The sequence below is a fragment of the Chlamydotis macqueenii genome, chromosome 1 (assembly GCF_036417535.1).
Source record: "Chlamydotis macqueenii isolate bChlMac1 chromosome 1, bChlMac1.mat, whole genome shotgun sequence".
Classification (NCBI taxonomy): domain Eukaryota; kingdom Metazoa; phylum Chordata; class Aves; order Otidiformes; family Otididae; genus Chlamydotis; species Chlamydotis macqueenii.
The window spans coordinates 207,692,048-207,709,411 of record NC_141556.1 but is presented as its reverse complement, the minus strand read 5'-3'; the positions used below and the strand labels follow the sequence as shown (position 1 = coordinate 207,709,411).

The window sequence follows — 17,364 nt, the reverse complement described above, 5'->3', positions numbered from 1 at the left end:
TTTAACATGTCTCAGGTATTAGGGAACAAAAATATCATTTAATGCTTCTTCCAAAAGGCAAAGTACTGTTCCCCTTTCTGATCTTCATGGTCAGCAGTGCTGCCTCGTGAGCTATTTTCCCTTAGAAGAAACATTGTACGACAGAGCCAGGGGTACTATCTCTAAAGCACTATTGTTTATTTACAGAGAATGTGCAAAGCTTTGTTTTCCAAAGCTCAGAAGGGAGTGAAAGACATTAAGCAACTTCTTTCCTCACAGCTCCAAATCTCTCCTCACTTACCTTCTACCCCAAAGCCTCTCTCCCTAATAGCTTTTCCTTGGCAATTACCAGTGCTTCTGTGGCTGTGCTTGTAACCCTCCTGGTGCTGTCTCGCCCCACTTTTCTAGCCTGCTGCTGCCTCTGACACGCAATCAAGCAGAAATCCAAGGCAATCAATGCCTTTGCCTTATCGGCTCTGTGTAAAACCTCCTTGGCCAGTGCTGTGCTCCTCTTACAGTCCTGTCCTGTGCTGTGGTTTTGGGTAGCACTGCTATAACTTCAGTTTCCTGTTTACATCTACACAATTAATGGTCTCTTTACACTTACCATATGTGAGTAACAGGTAGCAGTTATATCCACCGACTTTACCATCTTGGTCAAAAACCACAGAAGGGCAGAACAGATGATCACACTGGATTGCTGACTTGTATACTAGCATGAAGCAAAAGGACCCTACTCTTTGTTTCACGTGAATTTTTCTTACTAGTTGAGATAGGATCATATGACCTTTAAAGGTCCCTTCTAACCCTAACTATTCTATTCTTTATTTGTATATTTATGTCTCTGGAAGGATTTATCCACTTGAAGGATGTAAAAAACTTCTAAGTTGACAGGAGTTTAAAAACACACAAAAAACCCCACTCAACCAATGCAGCTTCATCCTTCTTTTCCTCCCTCACTCCTCTAAAAAGAGTGCTCTCTGAAGAAAAATACATTTGCTTAGGAGAGGAGGTATGTATTTGAACAGTATTATCCAGCATCTACAGATACTGCAATGGTCAGGGTTTGGTATGTAGCATGAAGAACACAAAAAACTCAACTGTAAGTTCCACGTGCTTTCTGCACAGCAACCAGTTCATCAATTTTGTTTGATGATCTCAGAAAAGAAACATCAGAGATGTCTTCCTTAATGGGCTACCAGTCTTTGCCTTATATAATTACCTGTTCCTGAGAAGAAGGGCTGGTGAGGGAAAGAAGATGGAAAAGGTAGCTAAGGTCCCTGACTCTCCACACACTTACACACTGCTTGCTGTCCTACATGAGAGGGGCACTTGCAAGGAGTCCGGCTCCTTGTGTGTGTGCTGCCCTACCAGCGTGCAATGAATTGCAAGACTAAACCATGAATACGGCAACAAAACTCAGGCTTTTGTTTCATTTTCTTTCCACTTATTAACTTCTGGTCTGCGTGCCGTGAGGGGAACTTGCTCCAGAAGTGAGAAGAGGATAGGTTAGCATTAAGAAAATGAACATACAACACTTATATCAGACAGGCAGGCATCACGACTGAATGTTTTAATCCGGACAGGAAAGGCTCATTCTCAGAACAAAAATGCTCAGGACAAAGGTTAAGCATCTCCACTCGCAATCTGAAGGTGGTGAAATCCTACCCACATAAAAGTCCTTGAGTGTTTTGACTTAGTAGGGCCTGGACTTCCCTCAGAACAGGCAGGAAATCCATGGGAAGCCATTGCTTGAAAAAGTAACAAACAAAAGAGGTGAGTCTGGTCTTTGCCACTATCTGAGCCTGCACGAAGGTGCCATTGAACAACGATGAAAAAGTTGTGAGACAGTGGTCAGAAACCTACACTGAGATATGAGGCTGCATAGGAAAGGGCTCTAACAAGCACGGCACAAGGTGACCTCCTGCAGTGATCCCAGCCATTGCCTTACATAATGCTCCTGGTCGCTCTGAGCAAGATTGTCTCAGAGTAACGCTGAGGTTCACCTGGAAAAATCATCTTCACACTCAGGAAAGAAAAAGACAAGATGGCTTGTCACTGTGGACGGATGCTGCATGTCGCTCTGTGCTCTTCGGAGTTTGGTTGAATTGTGGCCCACACACAGATGACGGGTAGGTATTTTGGCTGTCCACGGCTGCAATGGGGACACACGCGAGGGAGGGACCAGCTGGTGGCCTTGGCTTTTGTTGCATGCCAACCACAGAAAACTGTCACTGCTGTGCCAGATGAACAGGCCGGAGGACCCGCTCTGGATTCAAGGCCAACCTGTGCTACAGACGCAGTAAAATGTGGTTACGGTAAAGCCCCACATTTGGTTTTATTTATTTACAGATTCAGGGCTCATACACAAAATTGACAGGTTGAGCAATATGAGCCTCTAGAGATGTTTCCACCAGCTGCACCCCTATTGTTGATTTTTTTTGGTTCAGCTCTCTGCCAGAACAGGATAAGAGGCTTCAGAATAACAAAATAAACTTTGAAATTGCTTGGCTCTTTTAGGGAGCTTGAGATTATAAATGCCTGTGGGCTACAGGCTTTTGGAGAGAAAGTATGTGCTAGCATGCGCTGATTTGTCTAAATACAGTACAATTAAAATTTTGTGCACAAAATTGGACAAAATAGCTGTGGTGATTCATCAGCTTTTTTTTTTTTTGCAGATTTCTTTATAATAAAAGCCAAGAACTTTTTGTTGTTTTAGATAATTATCTTTGTAAATAGTAGGATGCTGAACATCCCTGAGGTACTGCTGAAAAAATAATAGAAACCAAGCACAGTCAAATATTAATAAAATCTATACAGAGATTTATAAGGCAATACCGTACCATTTAAGTAGGCTATGAGATTTAATTTCCAATAATCTGCAAGGTGAATGATTGCATTAATATTACAAATGTCCTTAAAGTTGTCATAATTTATTTCAGACAAGAAAACCAAAATTCAGCATGGAAGCCAAACGGCACAGGCCCCAAGGTACCGTAATGGAAGATCCACTATCCACAGCAACCCCCCAAAACCCACCTAACGAAATCTCCATGATCCTAAGGGATGGCAAGCAGCTAAGCTGTAGGAAATTGCCAAAGGTCAGCAACAGAGAGATTTGAACAAGGATATATGAGTGATTGCCCCCAAATGCACGCAGGCTTCAGCGGAAGCTGCAGCCCTCCCAGTTCTTTGGCACAGCCCAAGCCCTGCCACAGCAGGAAGGTTCTGATCAGAGCCTAAAGCAAAGCTTTCAGATCCATCTCCCAGACAGCCAAGTTATTAAGGGAGCTTACACAACAACTCTGTGTCCTCTCTTACCTGCTAGTTAACTTCCAACAGATTTATCAGGAAAGCAAAGGTCTCAAAGATGTTTGTTCCTACACTCTTTTATGGAAACCACTGTTGAGAAAAAGGGAAAAGATAATGGGGCTCATGTCCCCACCACTCTGGGGAGGGGAACATAGACCTTCCTCTGACAATTATTCTGACAACTGGCCAAAAAGACAGCTTGCAGTTGGACACAACATGCACTGCTTCACACCTAGGTCCTACTGAGCCCTCACTAGCCCAGCCCTAGTAAAACCTCAGAGCCTTCCTGGGCTGCAGGACTAGGCTGAAGGCAGAGAAAAGGAGGAAAAAGCCAGCTGTAGAGGAAACCAAATGAAAAAATGGAACAGTTACGGGGCAGGATCAAAAGTGCACAGACAGGAAACCAGAGGGGACATCAAGCAGAGCACCCATTGCTGTGCCCACTCCCTAAAGAAGAGGTGAGGTAAGGGGAGAAGCACGAGCTGCTGTGGGTGGCTATGGTGCAGCACAGGTGGATACAGAAAAGGGATGAAAGCGATGTGGAAAGGAGGTAGGTATTGCAAAGGGGGCGTGTTAGGGGACAGCAGGCAGAAATAAGGAGAAATCCTGGATTCCTCAATTCTGCTAGTCAGGAAACAGCCTAAAGAAGAAACAGTCCTTTCTTCCTCTCCGTGGGGGAGTCGATGGAGAAAGATCAGCTCAGTAACCACTGTTATTGGTCTTCATGCAACAATGTGAAAATGCAGAGTGTTGGCATCAGGTCGCCAATGAATCTCTGCTATCCACGGTCTAGGATTAAGGCAGGAGGCAAACAGACTCACATTACTCTTGGCTTGTCATGATCTGCTTGTCCTTACTGGATCCTCAGGTCTGGATTCTCTGGTTTAACCAGAGAACTGTCATGTCATAGGTAATTCAGTAGTTAAATCCTGCTTGTATTTGAAAATTTCGGAAACCATTTTTTTTTCCAGTGTCCTTTTCAGCAGTGGCGTTCCCATAGTGGTATTTAAGAGGACCTCTGAGGAGGTCCATGAAGGATTGAGCCCATGGTGCCAAGGGCTGGGCAAGAGCCAAGCAGGGCTGCAGCACGGGGTGACTCTTGCTCACCCTCAGCACCCAGAGCTCCCTTCTTGCTGATGTGCAGGAGGGAAAGCGAGAAACCAGGATGTTCATAACTTCTCTGCCACCCATGTGTAAATTTACAGATGAACATGGGTAAAGAGCAGGCTTTGAGGTGAGACATAAGATCCCACCATCCAGAAATTCCACCAACCAGCAAGTGTGGGCGTTTCCCAAATTCAGTACCCTTTGCTGCATTTAAGCTCAAGGGGCTTGAAGTCCTCTGTTCAAAAGCAACTTTTAAGTGCAGGAAAATCCAACTCAGTCCCGACTTTTCTCTGCCTTTTTGGAGGCTCAGTTCTAACCCTGCCTGTATGTGGGATCCTGGCAGTATCTCAATAACTGGAAGATTACAGGGTTGCAAAGAGAAACCTCTTGAGATAGACAATCAGTGCTGTTGCTCAGGGATGTTGACCAAGGAGCCCTTATCTCTTTTCATGGTTAAGCACATAATGTATTCTGTTTTACTTGACACTACAGAGGTTAAGGTGGGATCAAAAATCTCTGGAAAGTTAAATTAAGTCCTATCCTGATTATATTTCCTTCCTGCACTGTGCAAACCCTTCCAAGACCCACACCTTCACTTTTAAAGTGCACAGCAGGGAGCCCCAAGAATGACCATAGAATTAGGACCAAGTTTGACAAAGAAAAGAAATACTATTTTCACAATACCAGAGCAATCAGCTTTCAGATAAATTAAATCTAACCTGGCACATTCTGTCTTAGTGAATCCACCTAATACAAATTTTAACTTTTGCCATAAAACGCAGCAAATACAGACAATATCGGCAGCTTTTACAGCAGGTCTTCCACAATCACGTGATGTAGATATGTCATGTGCTTGCCTTGTCAAAATGTTTGAATGGTGGATCTGTGCACAGAGTTCTCCAGAAAAAAAAAAAGAAAAAACAAACAAAAAAACCAAAACAACAAAACACAGCAAAACCCAAGGAAGGTAAGAATTACAGCATCAAAGCACAGAAGCCCTCACTCTGTGCAGACCTGTTGGGGAAGTCTTTGGCAAAAGCAAACCAGCTCTTTATGCTGCCTCCTGATTTCTCTTCTCTCAGAAATGGATGCCCTGTTGTCAGGGGATAAGGGTGCTGGTTTGCTAGCTCCGACACAGCTGTTAAACCACAGCACGAGACTGCATCTCGCAGTTACCTTGCAGGGGCACATAAAAGTCAATATAAATTACATAATAAAAATGTATTATTTATTAAGATAAATATTCCTTAAAAAGTTAAAAAAGAGGATTGCTCCTCAGAAAAACTGTCCCCAGGTCACAATGCACAGTCCATGGGCGGCTGTCCCACAGCCCAGGGGATATTGCTGTCCAAGGTTTTCAGGATAGTCAGTGTTATTTCCCCTCCAATTTACATCCTGGTATTCATGATTCTAAATAATTCTTCTCCCTCCTCCCTGTCTTTGGTATTTTTTGTTTAAGGTGGAGTTGTTACTTGTGGCAAGAGCACAGATTTATGCCAGATTAAATGCAAACACATCATCTTGAATTTCCTTCACCAGGTCAACCTCTTTCTTTTGGCCAGCTCCACCTCTTCCTTTGAGCTCCTCCTGGTAAATCAGCGAATTTCAACAGACTTAAATCCAAATCACCTCTGACAGCAGAGGAAAGTCTGGCTTCCATAAATTAATGTGAGACTTTGCCATTAATTTCAGTGGGCTTGAGATTCTACCTCATGCCTATGTAAGTTTTTATCGAGTGTTAGAGCCATTGCATGTACATTTTGCTCAGGACAAGTAAGGGAGAGAGAGAGAGAGAAAAGACTGCATATATGGAAGGAGGAGCACTGATGGTTTTTCTAATGAAAAAAGGGATCTAAGTCCTTTTTCACTCCCACTCCAATTTAATAACCCTGGAACAGCCTCACAGCCCAAACAGTGTCCATCCTATTCCCTCAGTCTTCATGGTACCTCAGATCACAGCTGATACACCAGCTCTTCCTTCCATATGCCCAGAAGCCAATCCGTGCCCCATTCCCCCTTTTGAGAACCACTTAACTAAAGCAGGAGCAGAGAAGGGACAGGATGGGGGTACAGCATGCTGAACAGAGTTACCTGGAAAACGGGAGGTCAGCATAGGTGGAGCAGTAGGAACCCTTGAACCACTCTGCCATCTCTCAGCAGAGGTTTCCAGACAGACTGAGCCGTTCCCAGCAGCCCAAGGCTCCCTCTGAGCTAACTGCTTCCTTCTCACGTACTCCAGCCATGGCCTTCTCCTCCCCATTCCATAGCCTGGCCCCATAACTAGGACTAGATATAAGGAAGAATTTTTTTACAGTGAGGGTGGTAGAACACTGGAACAGATTGCCAAGAGAGGTGGTAGATGCCCCACCCCTGGAAACATTCAAGGCTAGGTTGGACGGGGCTGTGAGCAACCTAATCTGGTTGGAGATGTCTCTGCTTCTTGCAGGAGAGTTGGACTGGATGGCCTTTAAAGCTCCCTTCCAAGCCCAAACCATTCTATGACTATCTCCCACCTATATCCCCTACCAACCTCTTCAGGGCTTCCTGACTACACATTGTCTCCATGAGACTTTCCACAAATCTCCCTCCAGTCTGTTACAAGATCTGCCTGCTTGTAGCGATGTTATCTAAACACAGATCATTAAACACATCCATCTTCTCTTACAGTGACTTCAGCTGCTTCTGGAAGAAGGATGAATCAGGCTAGTGGAAACAAGGGAAGTTACAACAATCAGTGTTTTTGCAAGAAGCAGAGATTGCTTAAATGGGTTTTAAAGCACAATTTTCAGGACAATAATCCAAACACCAGTCTTTCCACTCACTTTTGGTCTCTGTGGTTTTATAGAAGAGGGATTGCAGGCAAACACTGCGGTTAGGGCGAAGTCTATGGGTTTTACACCTTTATTCGAATTTCCATTTGGTTTGGGTTTAAAGTCTCTAGAAACGTCAGGTAACTTCCTCTCCTACTGCTCTGACTGTGCAACATAATTAAAAAAAAAAGCCTCAGCAGAGCCAGATCTTTTTACAAGACAATTCTGAAGACTGACTGATGTTTCACTTGCTCATTTTTCATCAGCGACACAGATCGTTATTCTGTTAGACTCAATTTTCGCACCATCTGCATCCTGTTAGCTTTCATTCTCCAGGTTCAGCTTCACCCCAACATGTTTTGTATTGTTCTGCAACCAGCCCTCAAAGATATTTATGTCTCCAGGAAAGGAGAGTGAACCTAAGCAAGTTTTTTCTGTCCTCATATCTTTCTTCCAATGGTGATGTACCAGCTTGTTCCAGTCCTGCCCTCAGGGGGTGCCAAAAACTTTTGCAGAGCAGCTGACAACTGTATATTTTAAAATACCAGTATGTTCATGAATTATCCAGTGTCTCAAGAGGCTGTGAGCTTATGCCGCTAGAATAAACCATTCCTCACTATTACACAAGGAATAAAACCCTGAATCCATGCCCTGAAATAAGTTCCCTCTCTGCTTTCTCTTTGTGAAAAAATATAAAGTCTCTTTCCAAAGATACTGCCACAATTAAAAGAGATCCCTCAGCTTGAAAAATACCCTTTAAATTGCGTTGCACATGTTCAGTCCTGTGCTGCATAAGGTCCCCCTTGATATTAAGTACATTTTACATTGGGAAAAAAGGGAAAAAAAGATCACAGTACTATTATGCACTTTTCTTCATAGCAGACTTTGTATCTTCACTCCAAAGCAAAGAGTACTCTCAATTACAGTTTCAAAGCTTTTAGGGCTGGTGGAAACACTTCCTAAGATAATGGTAACTCTTTCTATTAACGAGATCAAAGAATGTAAATTCCTCCCTCCCTCCCTAGAAAGTTGCAAGCCCTGCTCTGTTACACTTCATTCCTTCCCCCTACCAAATTTCTGATAAGGATGAAGAATTTCCAGGCTTTGAAAAGCAAACACTTCTAAGGCCCATGTTCCTCAGTAGCCTTTGCTTGAAGCTACAATTATGTCATCACTGCTGCTGAACATAAGCAAACCTGTCCTCCCATGTCTTCAGCAGCTTGCTCCTGCTTCTGCACGTCCCCTTCACCATGGCAGCACAACTCCTGTTGCAGCTGGCGGTGAACTGGCTACTTGGATGTGTTGGTTTTGTTTGGTGAAGGGGTGCTACAGCAGCAGCTCCTGTAAGAAGCTGCTGGAAGTTTCCCCTTTGTCCAGTGGACCCATCCGGGCCTAGGGCGGACCCGCTACTGGCCAGGGCTGAGCCAATTGGTAACGGAATGTTCCGTGATAACACCTCTGCGATAACGTATTTAAGAAGGAGACAAATAAAGAAAAAAAGAGAAATGAAGAAGCTGAAGCAGGGGCAGAGAGGGGGAGGTGCGAGCCTCGTGGGCCTTGCGGCCCTCACCCTCTGGCCTCCCGCCGGGCAGCAGACTGGGCCTGACTCAGCCCGGCCTGGCTGCAAGAAGTGGAGAGGAGATGAGATGTGAAGAGAACCTGAGAGGCGTCTGCCTGAGCTGGTTGTGAAGAATTTCTTGTGAGAGGAATGGCTGCAGATGCCAAGGTCAGTGCAGAAGGAGGGGGAGCAGTAATGCGGCTCCCGGCAGGGATTCCCCTGCAGCCCGTGGTGCAGCCCATGGTGGAGCAGGCTGTGCCCCTGCAGCCCATGGAGGCCCATGGAGGCCCATGGAGGGGCAGAGATCCACCTGCAGCCTGTGGAGGATCCCACGCTGGGGCAGGCAGATGCCTGAAGGAGGCTGTGGCCCATGGAGGGCCTGTGCTGGGGCAGCCATTCCACCCTGTGGAAAAACGACCCACGCTGGAGCAGTTCACGAAGGACTGTAGCCCATGGGAGAGACCCCACGCTGGAGCAGGGAAGGAATGTGAGGAGTTCTTCCCCCGAGGAGGAAGCAGCGGGGTAAAACAACGTGTGATGAACTGACCGTAACCCCCATTCCCTCTTTCCCCCTGTGCCACTTGGGGTAGGGAAGAAGGCGGAGATAATTGAAATGAAGTTAAGCCCAGGAAGAGGGAGGGGTGGGAGGAAGTGACTTTATTCTATTCCTTATCATCCTGCCTTGGTTTTAATAATAAATAAATAGTGTTCCCAAAGTCAAGTCTGTTTTGCCAGTAACAGTAACTTTAAGGATCTCTCCCTGTCCTTATCTCAATCCTTGAGCCTTTTCTGTTGTATTATCTCTTCCTATTCCCTTAAAGGGTGGGGGGAATGAGTGCAAGACTGAGTAGCTTGGTCCTGAGCGGGGCTAAACTATGACAGCTGTGTATTTCAGCTGTAGGATCTGAAGGTGGACAACTGTGCAAGAAATCTCCCTGAAGTCTGGGCCACCCTTGAGCATCAGGAATTACACCTATACATGATTCAGACCTTGTCACCTTGGGACGCTGTTTCCAGGAATATACTTTGGCTTTGACAACGTGAATACGTCTGAGTTCCCTCACAATCATTCCAGAACTTGTGAAAACAAACATGGCAGTAGACTTTTTTTTTGTAACAAAACTGCACCCGCGAGACCCTGAGACACAAACTGTGGAGGAGCATAACCTAAGAAGCCCTCAGGAAGTGAGCATATTTGCCTACCCTAGTCTTATTCTCCTTCTTAGGAACCTGCTCCTGGCCACTGCTGCAGACAGGATCCATGGCTAGGAAGACTTCTCTTTGGACATAGTTGCTCTTCTCTTGTGCTTGCTGAATGTGGTCTGATCACAGAGGACAGAGATTTTGACAGGGTCCTTATATAAGTGTGACAGAGGTGAAATTGCTTGGTACTTCAACCTGTACTTACAGATTATTTCTATTACAATAATTTCTATTTTTTTAATTTTAAAAATACAAAATATGAAATGACATTGTACTTTGGCCCGAAGATCTTAATGGTTATTGCATGACTTTGAATAAACAAATATTGGTAATTCAGCAGGGAGAGCTCTATGGAAAACAAGATAGGAAAAATGTTATTCAACATAGACACCTTCCAGCAAAAACCTCAGAGGTCTGAGGGGACAGTGCCAGAATGTCATTTTTAATAATTTGATGGTTCTACCTCTCTTCCAGCTGTTCTAAAAACCTGAGTTTTCAGCACATACAAAAAAGTCTGAGGCCACATAAAAAGAAAAGCCTGCTTAGAGAATTTAAAGTGACTCCTGAAGAGAAAGGCAGTTGGAGTTTGGGGAAGAGACAGAAACTTCCTGGGACACAGGAACTCTGGCCGTCCCACCAGCAGAAGAGGACATCATAGGTGAGCATGCCAAGAGTTGCATGTTTGCAAGTCTTTTTTTTTTCCCAGTGCCTCTTTTCTACTGGTAAATAGAGGAAACCTGTGCTTTAAGACTGCTGGTTGTCTAGCTTTTAGAAAGGAAAGCACAGCAGATGTCTGATCACATTTGGAGCAGATAAATCTGCTGGCAGAGCGGATGCCAGAGCCCTGACCTGGAAGGAGAAATCTGGACACCAGCCCTGTAGAAGGGCAGGTAAAAAGTCCACCCATAAGAATTTGTACACAGAGACCAGGAAAGGTATAAGAGGCGTTGAGCCCTGCAATAATGACAGCAGTATCTGGAAAACAAAATCTGCAGCCATGCGAAAACTGACAAAGGCATTCTGATGAGAGAAGTCGTGCTGGACCTCATAGGACTATTTTCGGATGCTCTTGTACAGGAGTTGCTTTGTAAGCAAGTTACTTGTGCTTTAATCTTTCCAGGCTCAACCTTCAAATATAAAGCCAAATGCCAATGGGGCTGAGAAAGATCTCGACACAAGGGGAAGTTTTTTTTTGTGTCCACAGGTCACTAATTGCTGCTGCTGTGGCTGCAGAAGGACTGCATAATATTCTGTAGGCTTCCCTCCTCACCATAAGCTGTGCTATATGTGCACGTCCATCCATGTTGGAGCACCACACGGTGTTTTAAAACAGATATCTCATCTCCCTGGCCTGATCAACAGTATTGAATGTGACAGTTTGGATGAAAGGGTAATTGCTGCAGCAAACTCTGAAACCAGCTCCCTGTTGCCCAAAGAGTTGGGCTGGAAGGCGCGGCACTCCTGAGGACAAGTTTAGAAAGACTTTGATTCACTGGAGAGATGAGCCAAAATCAGCAGGATAGAGTTCACAGCAGGACATGTAGCGAGGAGAAATTCTAAGCACAATTATGGAGTGGCACATATCTGGTGGGGTAATCGTGTTAAAGAAAAGATTCAGAGGGAAAAGATGACAAAGTGAATTACAGCAACCAGACCACTCAGATAATGCCACAGAAGGTGAGGCATTACTGGGACGCGTTAGCAAAAGCTAACTGCTCTGGTCCCCTCGGCACTGCTGGTTCTCCACGGTGAAGCAGTGCTCACTCTTCTGTGGTTCATTTCAGGAGAAATGTAGCCAAACAGGAGACTCCAGAGTGGGACAACGTGGACAGAACAGCAAGAACTACAAGCAAGAAAACCACCAGGCTGAACATGATCCCAGTTTTCTATCCTGAAAAGGCTACTGCAGAGAGGATGACATGGGCAAAGAACCATTGGGAAAAGCACTTTATACTTACATGAGAGTTAAGTACTGGAATGGGCTACACAGGTCAACTTTATTGCAGATTTAAAATAAAACATGATCACTTAATGAACAAGATTATGTGATAAGGCTTCCTGTGACAGCAGAACAAAACTGAACGGCTTGGACATCCCCTCCAGTTCTAAGTGCTATGTTCTCCCTAAACCAACAGCGAAATATATTTACATTTTGTTTGAAAAACCTGATACAAATACAATTAGGTTAGAAGAATCACCTTTTCAGACTGTCAGTGCAGCTTAGGATAACAAACATGGGAAAAGCTAGAAATACAAACTTAGATCATAATTCCTGAGCTCCACAAATCTGCAGGTCCCAATGATTTTAGCAGAAAGTGTTGGCATCCTACACTAAGTGTCTTAGAGGTCAGCTCCTGATGTACACTGTACTCGAAGAGCAGGTTTGGGAACATCTGAGGAATGTGAAGGTGCACACGTCCATGGGACCTGATGAGATCCATCTGCGGGTCCTGAGGGAACTGGCAGATGAAGTTGCCAAGCCACTGGCCATTGTATTTGAGAAGTTGTGGCAGTCTGATGAGGTCCCTGATGACTGGAAGAGAGGGAACATAACCCCCATTTTTAAAAAGGGAACAAGAAGGACCTGGGTCAGCCTCACCCCTGTGCCTGGCAAGGTCATGGAGCAGATTCTCCTGGAAACCATGCTAAGGCACATGGAGAGCAAGGAGGTGGTTGGTGACAGCCAACATGGCTTCACCAAGGGCAGATCGTGCCTGACCAATTTGGTGGCCTTCTATGATGGGGTCACAGCATTGGTGGACAATGGACGAGCAACTGACATCATCTACCTGGACTTGTGCAAAGCTTTTGACACTGTCCCACACGACATCCTTCTCTCTAAACTAGAGAGTCATGAGTTTGATGGACAGACCACTCAGTGGATAAGGAGTTGGCTGGATGGCTGCACTCAGAAAGTGGTGGTCAACAGCTCAGTATCCAAGTGAAGACTGGTCAAGAGTGGCGTCCTTCAGGGGTCCGTGTTGGGCCCAGCCCTGTTCAACATCTTTGTCGGCGACATGGACAGTGGGATAGAGTGCACCCTCAGCAAGTTTGCCGATGAGACCAAGCTGTGTGGTGCCATCAACACGCTGGAAGGGAGGGATGCCGTCCAGAGGGACCTTGACAGGCTGGAGAGGTGGGCCCGTGCCAACCTCATGAAGTTCAACCAGGCCAAGTGCAAGGTCCTGCACCTGAGGCATGGAAATCCCAGGCACAAATACAGGCTGGGCGCGGAATGGATTGAGAGCAGCCCTGAGGAGAAGGACTTGGGAGTGCTGGTGGACAAGAAGCTCAACATGAGCAGGCAATGCGCCCTCGCAGCCCAGAAGGCCAACCGCATCCTGGGCTGCATCAAGAGGAGCCTCTACTCTGCCCTGGTGAGACCCCACCTGGAGTACTGTGTCCAGTTCTGGAGCCCCCAGCACAAGAAGGACATGGACCAGTTGGAGAGGGTCCAGAGGAGGGCCACGAAGATGATAAGAGGGCTGGAGCACCTCTCTTATGAGGACAGGCTGAGAGAGTTGGGGCTGTTCAGCCTGGAGAAGAGGAGGCTCCGGGGAGACCTGATAGCGGTCTTCCAGTACCTCAAGGGGGCCTACAAGAAAGATGGGGAGAGGCTGTTCAGTAGGGCCTGTTGAAATAGGACAAGGGGTAATGGTTTATAGAGAGAGGTAGATTTAGATTGGATATTAGGAAAAAATTTTTTACAATGCGAGTTGTAGAACACTGGAACAGGTTGCCCAGAAAGGTGGTGGATGCCCCATCCCTGGAAACATTCAAGGCCAGGCTGGATGAGGCTCTGAGCAACCTGATCTAGTTGGGGATGTCCCTGCTCCTTTCAGGGGGCTTGGACTAGATGACCTTTGAAGGTCCCTTCCAACCCAAACCATTCTATGATTCTATGATTCTATGATTCTACATAGAATCATGGAATCACTTATGTTTGAAAAGACCCTTAAGATCATTGAGTCCGACTGTTATGCTAACACTGCCAAGTCCACCACTAAACTGTGTCCCTAAGCGCCACGTCTACACCACTTCTCAATACCTCCAGGGCTGGTCATTCAACCACTTCCCTGGGCAGCCTGTTCCAGGGAACACAGCCTGTTCCTTATATACAACTTGTGCTCCAGGAAAAAAAAATATATACTGCAAGATAATATGAATCAGAGCTACAAAGAAACCCACATATGAGTGCTTCTCATTTTAATCTCATCACTTTACATGACATAATAGCTCTTTTCTTTATAGAACAAAACCACTCTTTTGCTAAAACAACTTTGATTAAAACCAAATCTGACATAGACTGAAATTCACTTTACCTCTTCAGAAAAACAAACTCCCTCTCATAGGAAATTCAGTGTACTAAGGGCATGATAGTTTGCCCTTTCCGGTGGAAGTCATGGGCTGGAATCCAGAACAGTTCCAAGCCTAAGTTCAACAGCAAAACTGTCAGACTACAAGAACAGATGTTCTACCACATCGGTAAAACACTGTATGTTTAAAACATGAGAAAGAAGTGAGACACAGGAAGGGGAATTCTCCAACAGCAACAACTGCAGAACGAGTCCAGTATATGGAAAGACATCCATGCATTCCTGAGGATAACAACAGGGATGGAAAACAAAAGAGGCGAAGCTCCCAAATATTATTTGAACTTCGTGCAAGGTAAAGGCAGGCTGAAGGCAGAGATACAGTGTCTGCGCAGCAGGAATTGCCGGCTGTGAATCTTGGTCAGCTGAGAACCAGCAGCGTGCTGTTCCCTGCCTGACACCGCTTGCAGCTCAACACCCAGGGACGGAGTCTGGGCTCTCTTCTCTTTGCTACCTCTCCCCCTGCCCAGGGGAAGTATCTATCCTCTCCCTGTACAAAGAGCAATTCCTCCTCTGGTTTCCTCATGCACACTGCGGAGGAAGAGGGGATACGATAAAGCCTTGTGTAGATGAATGATGTCACCATAGCCCAGCAGATCCAGAAGCTGGGTATCAGGGAACAGAACACAATTACCCAGGATAGACACAAGTCAAAAAGCAATCCTGCGAGCAGCTCATGTGAAGGAATACAGCAGCTTTGCTAGAAATTTTGATGACAAACAGGATGCAAGCGTGTTTGCCAAGATAATCTTATCCATAATCTGTTATTCGTTATCTGTCTGCACAGACCTTACATCTTCAAGGTCTGCCTCAGGGTCCCCACTGTGACCTGGAGTGAGTTAGCAGAAATTGCCTCAGTTTCCCCATCTATCACACTACTCGCAGCTGAAACTGTAGTTAAACCTCATGATGGTGGAATGCTTTTAAACCAGTATAATCCCACTCCTTTACTTTGCTTATTTCTATAGCAAAAGCTAAAGTTTTTATCTGTCTACTGGTACATTTCAAGGACACAAAAAGAAAAAGCTTGCACAGAAAACTGAACTTTATAATTGATTTTTTTTTGGGCTAGGACTAAAATGCATTTCAGAATGCTAATGAGGGCTTTATCTAAACATTAATCATTAAAAAGAATTATGCAGAACAGGGCTTTCCAACATGGTACAGAGTGTTTAATGTTGCATGAATTTACACAGTAACTGTTTGGAGCAGTGAGGCAGGCACTGATGCAGAGCATCATGTCCTATGAAAACGATTCTTGTGGAGTGGTTTGTGGAAGCGCATACAAAAATTCAAAATCAGCACGATGTACCCCAAATCCAGCAATTACAATGCCAGCACTTCAGAAGGCACTCAGTGCTCCCGAGACAGCAGATGGGGAGGGGTGCAGCTGTAAGTTCAGAGAGCCGTTTGGAGTGAAGCTGCACAGCCTGTACAGTACTGTTTGAGAACAAAACCACTCTGTTCGCTGTTTGTAGGAAGAAGGCAGAGCTATTCTCGACTCCCCAGCTCATCATCAAATGTACACACACGAAGCTGCTTGCTGGTCCATCTTTTGATGAGGGATCGAGTTTTAGGTGTTGCGGGCCACCCACATGAAGATGGACTGTTGGTACAAAGGAAACATTCACATGAAATTTGAAAAAGTGGGAAGAACAGTCTCTTCACTCACCGTGGTCTCCTGAAAGCCAAACCATACTGCTGACAAGCCAGGCCAACTGTTGGGGTGTAAACAATAGGCATGAATCTCTCGATGTCGGAGGTCAGCACTCGGTAAAAAAGCTTCTCATTCCTGTCTTGTAATGTCATAAGAACAATATACCTTAAAAGTAAAACAAAATAGACATATATCAGTATTTATGGATGTTGGCAGTTTCATAAAAAGCAGCAGTCAGCTCACTCACTACATACTCAGTTCTCCCAAGCCCTGACACTCCTCATTGTGAGCAGACACTTGGAGCAAAATTTCCCAGAGGACACGACCAGCTCCACCATCCTCAGTGACAGCTCACAAAGACTCGGTACAGCTGGAAGTCAGAGCCATGCACACCCTAAGAATTTCAGAATTTGCATTTGAAACAAATGCAAAGGAAATGATCAAAAGTAGACTTCAGGGCTACCTGGGACAGAGCATGACATCATCTTTATTATCAAATTTTATTATGCAATCTAGAAGATGAAATATGCATATATGCAAATGTTAATATGAACATTTCAAAGCACTGTCTTTCCTAAAGCATTTCCACAAAATCTCTCTCTTTGTTATCCTGCATCCTCAATTACTTAATCACTAAACACAGCAGGGTAGTTAAATCTCCTTTTTTTTTTTAAAAAGACAAAAATAATAATTTAGAAAATGAAAACGTTAAATTAACTTTGTATTCTTAGTGTTGTCCAGACTTACGTGTGCATCACGGGGTTTATACCACCACTTGGTCACTCAGAATATGTTACATTTGTCCAAAGACTTTCCTTGAAAATGCTTCATTGGCTAAGATTGAATTTGTCAAATTGAAGACAGAAAAATTGAAAACTCAAGAAGTAAGGAGAGATTGCAAATGATTTTCTGTCTGAGAAACTTGTATGAACATAATGATGAACTCCCTTTTGTGTTCAACACCCAGTCTTGCAGTGTGGCTTTACAAAGGCATCACGTGCTGCTCACGATATATAATTTGCAAGATCGACACGTGCATTTGTGACACAGAAAAGCCAATGCAATGGAATTGGTCTACAGGGGAAGAGTCCTGCTGCCTCAGTGCCCAGATCAATAACAACTGAGACAAGACAGAGATGCGAACCCTATGGTGCAGCACAACAGGAGTCAAACACCATCTTCCATCAGTAACCCTGATGAACAATCCTGGACGCAACACAAGCTCAAGAACAGAAAGATTAATCATTACACATTATTGCCTCTATTTTTTTTTTATTTTTTCCTACCAGTTGGCAGGTTCTTTCTGTTCTTCCATCAGTATTTTAGTGAATACACTGATGAGTGTACAGATGTATGCAGTACATG

General features: G+C 44.9%; 1 protein-coding gene across 2 annotated transcripts in view; it reads right to left on the bottom strand.

The window, feature by feature from the left end:
- Window positions 1-17,364, bottom strand: part of ME3 (malic enzyme 3) — a 132,772-nt gene that overhangs the window by 44,902 nt on the left and 70,506 nt on the right. For both annotated transcript variants that reach the window (XM_086739653.1, XM_086739654.1), the window contains exon 3: window positions 16,015-16,164. In XM_086739653.1, coding sequence (XP_086595779.1) covers window positions 16,015-16,164 — 150 coding nt within the window. The remainder of the gene's footprint in view (window positions 1-16,014; window positions 16,165-17,364) is intronic.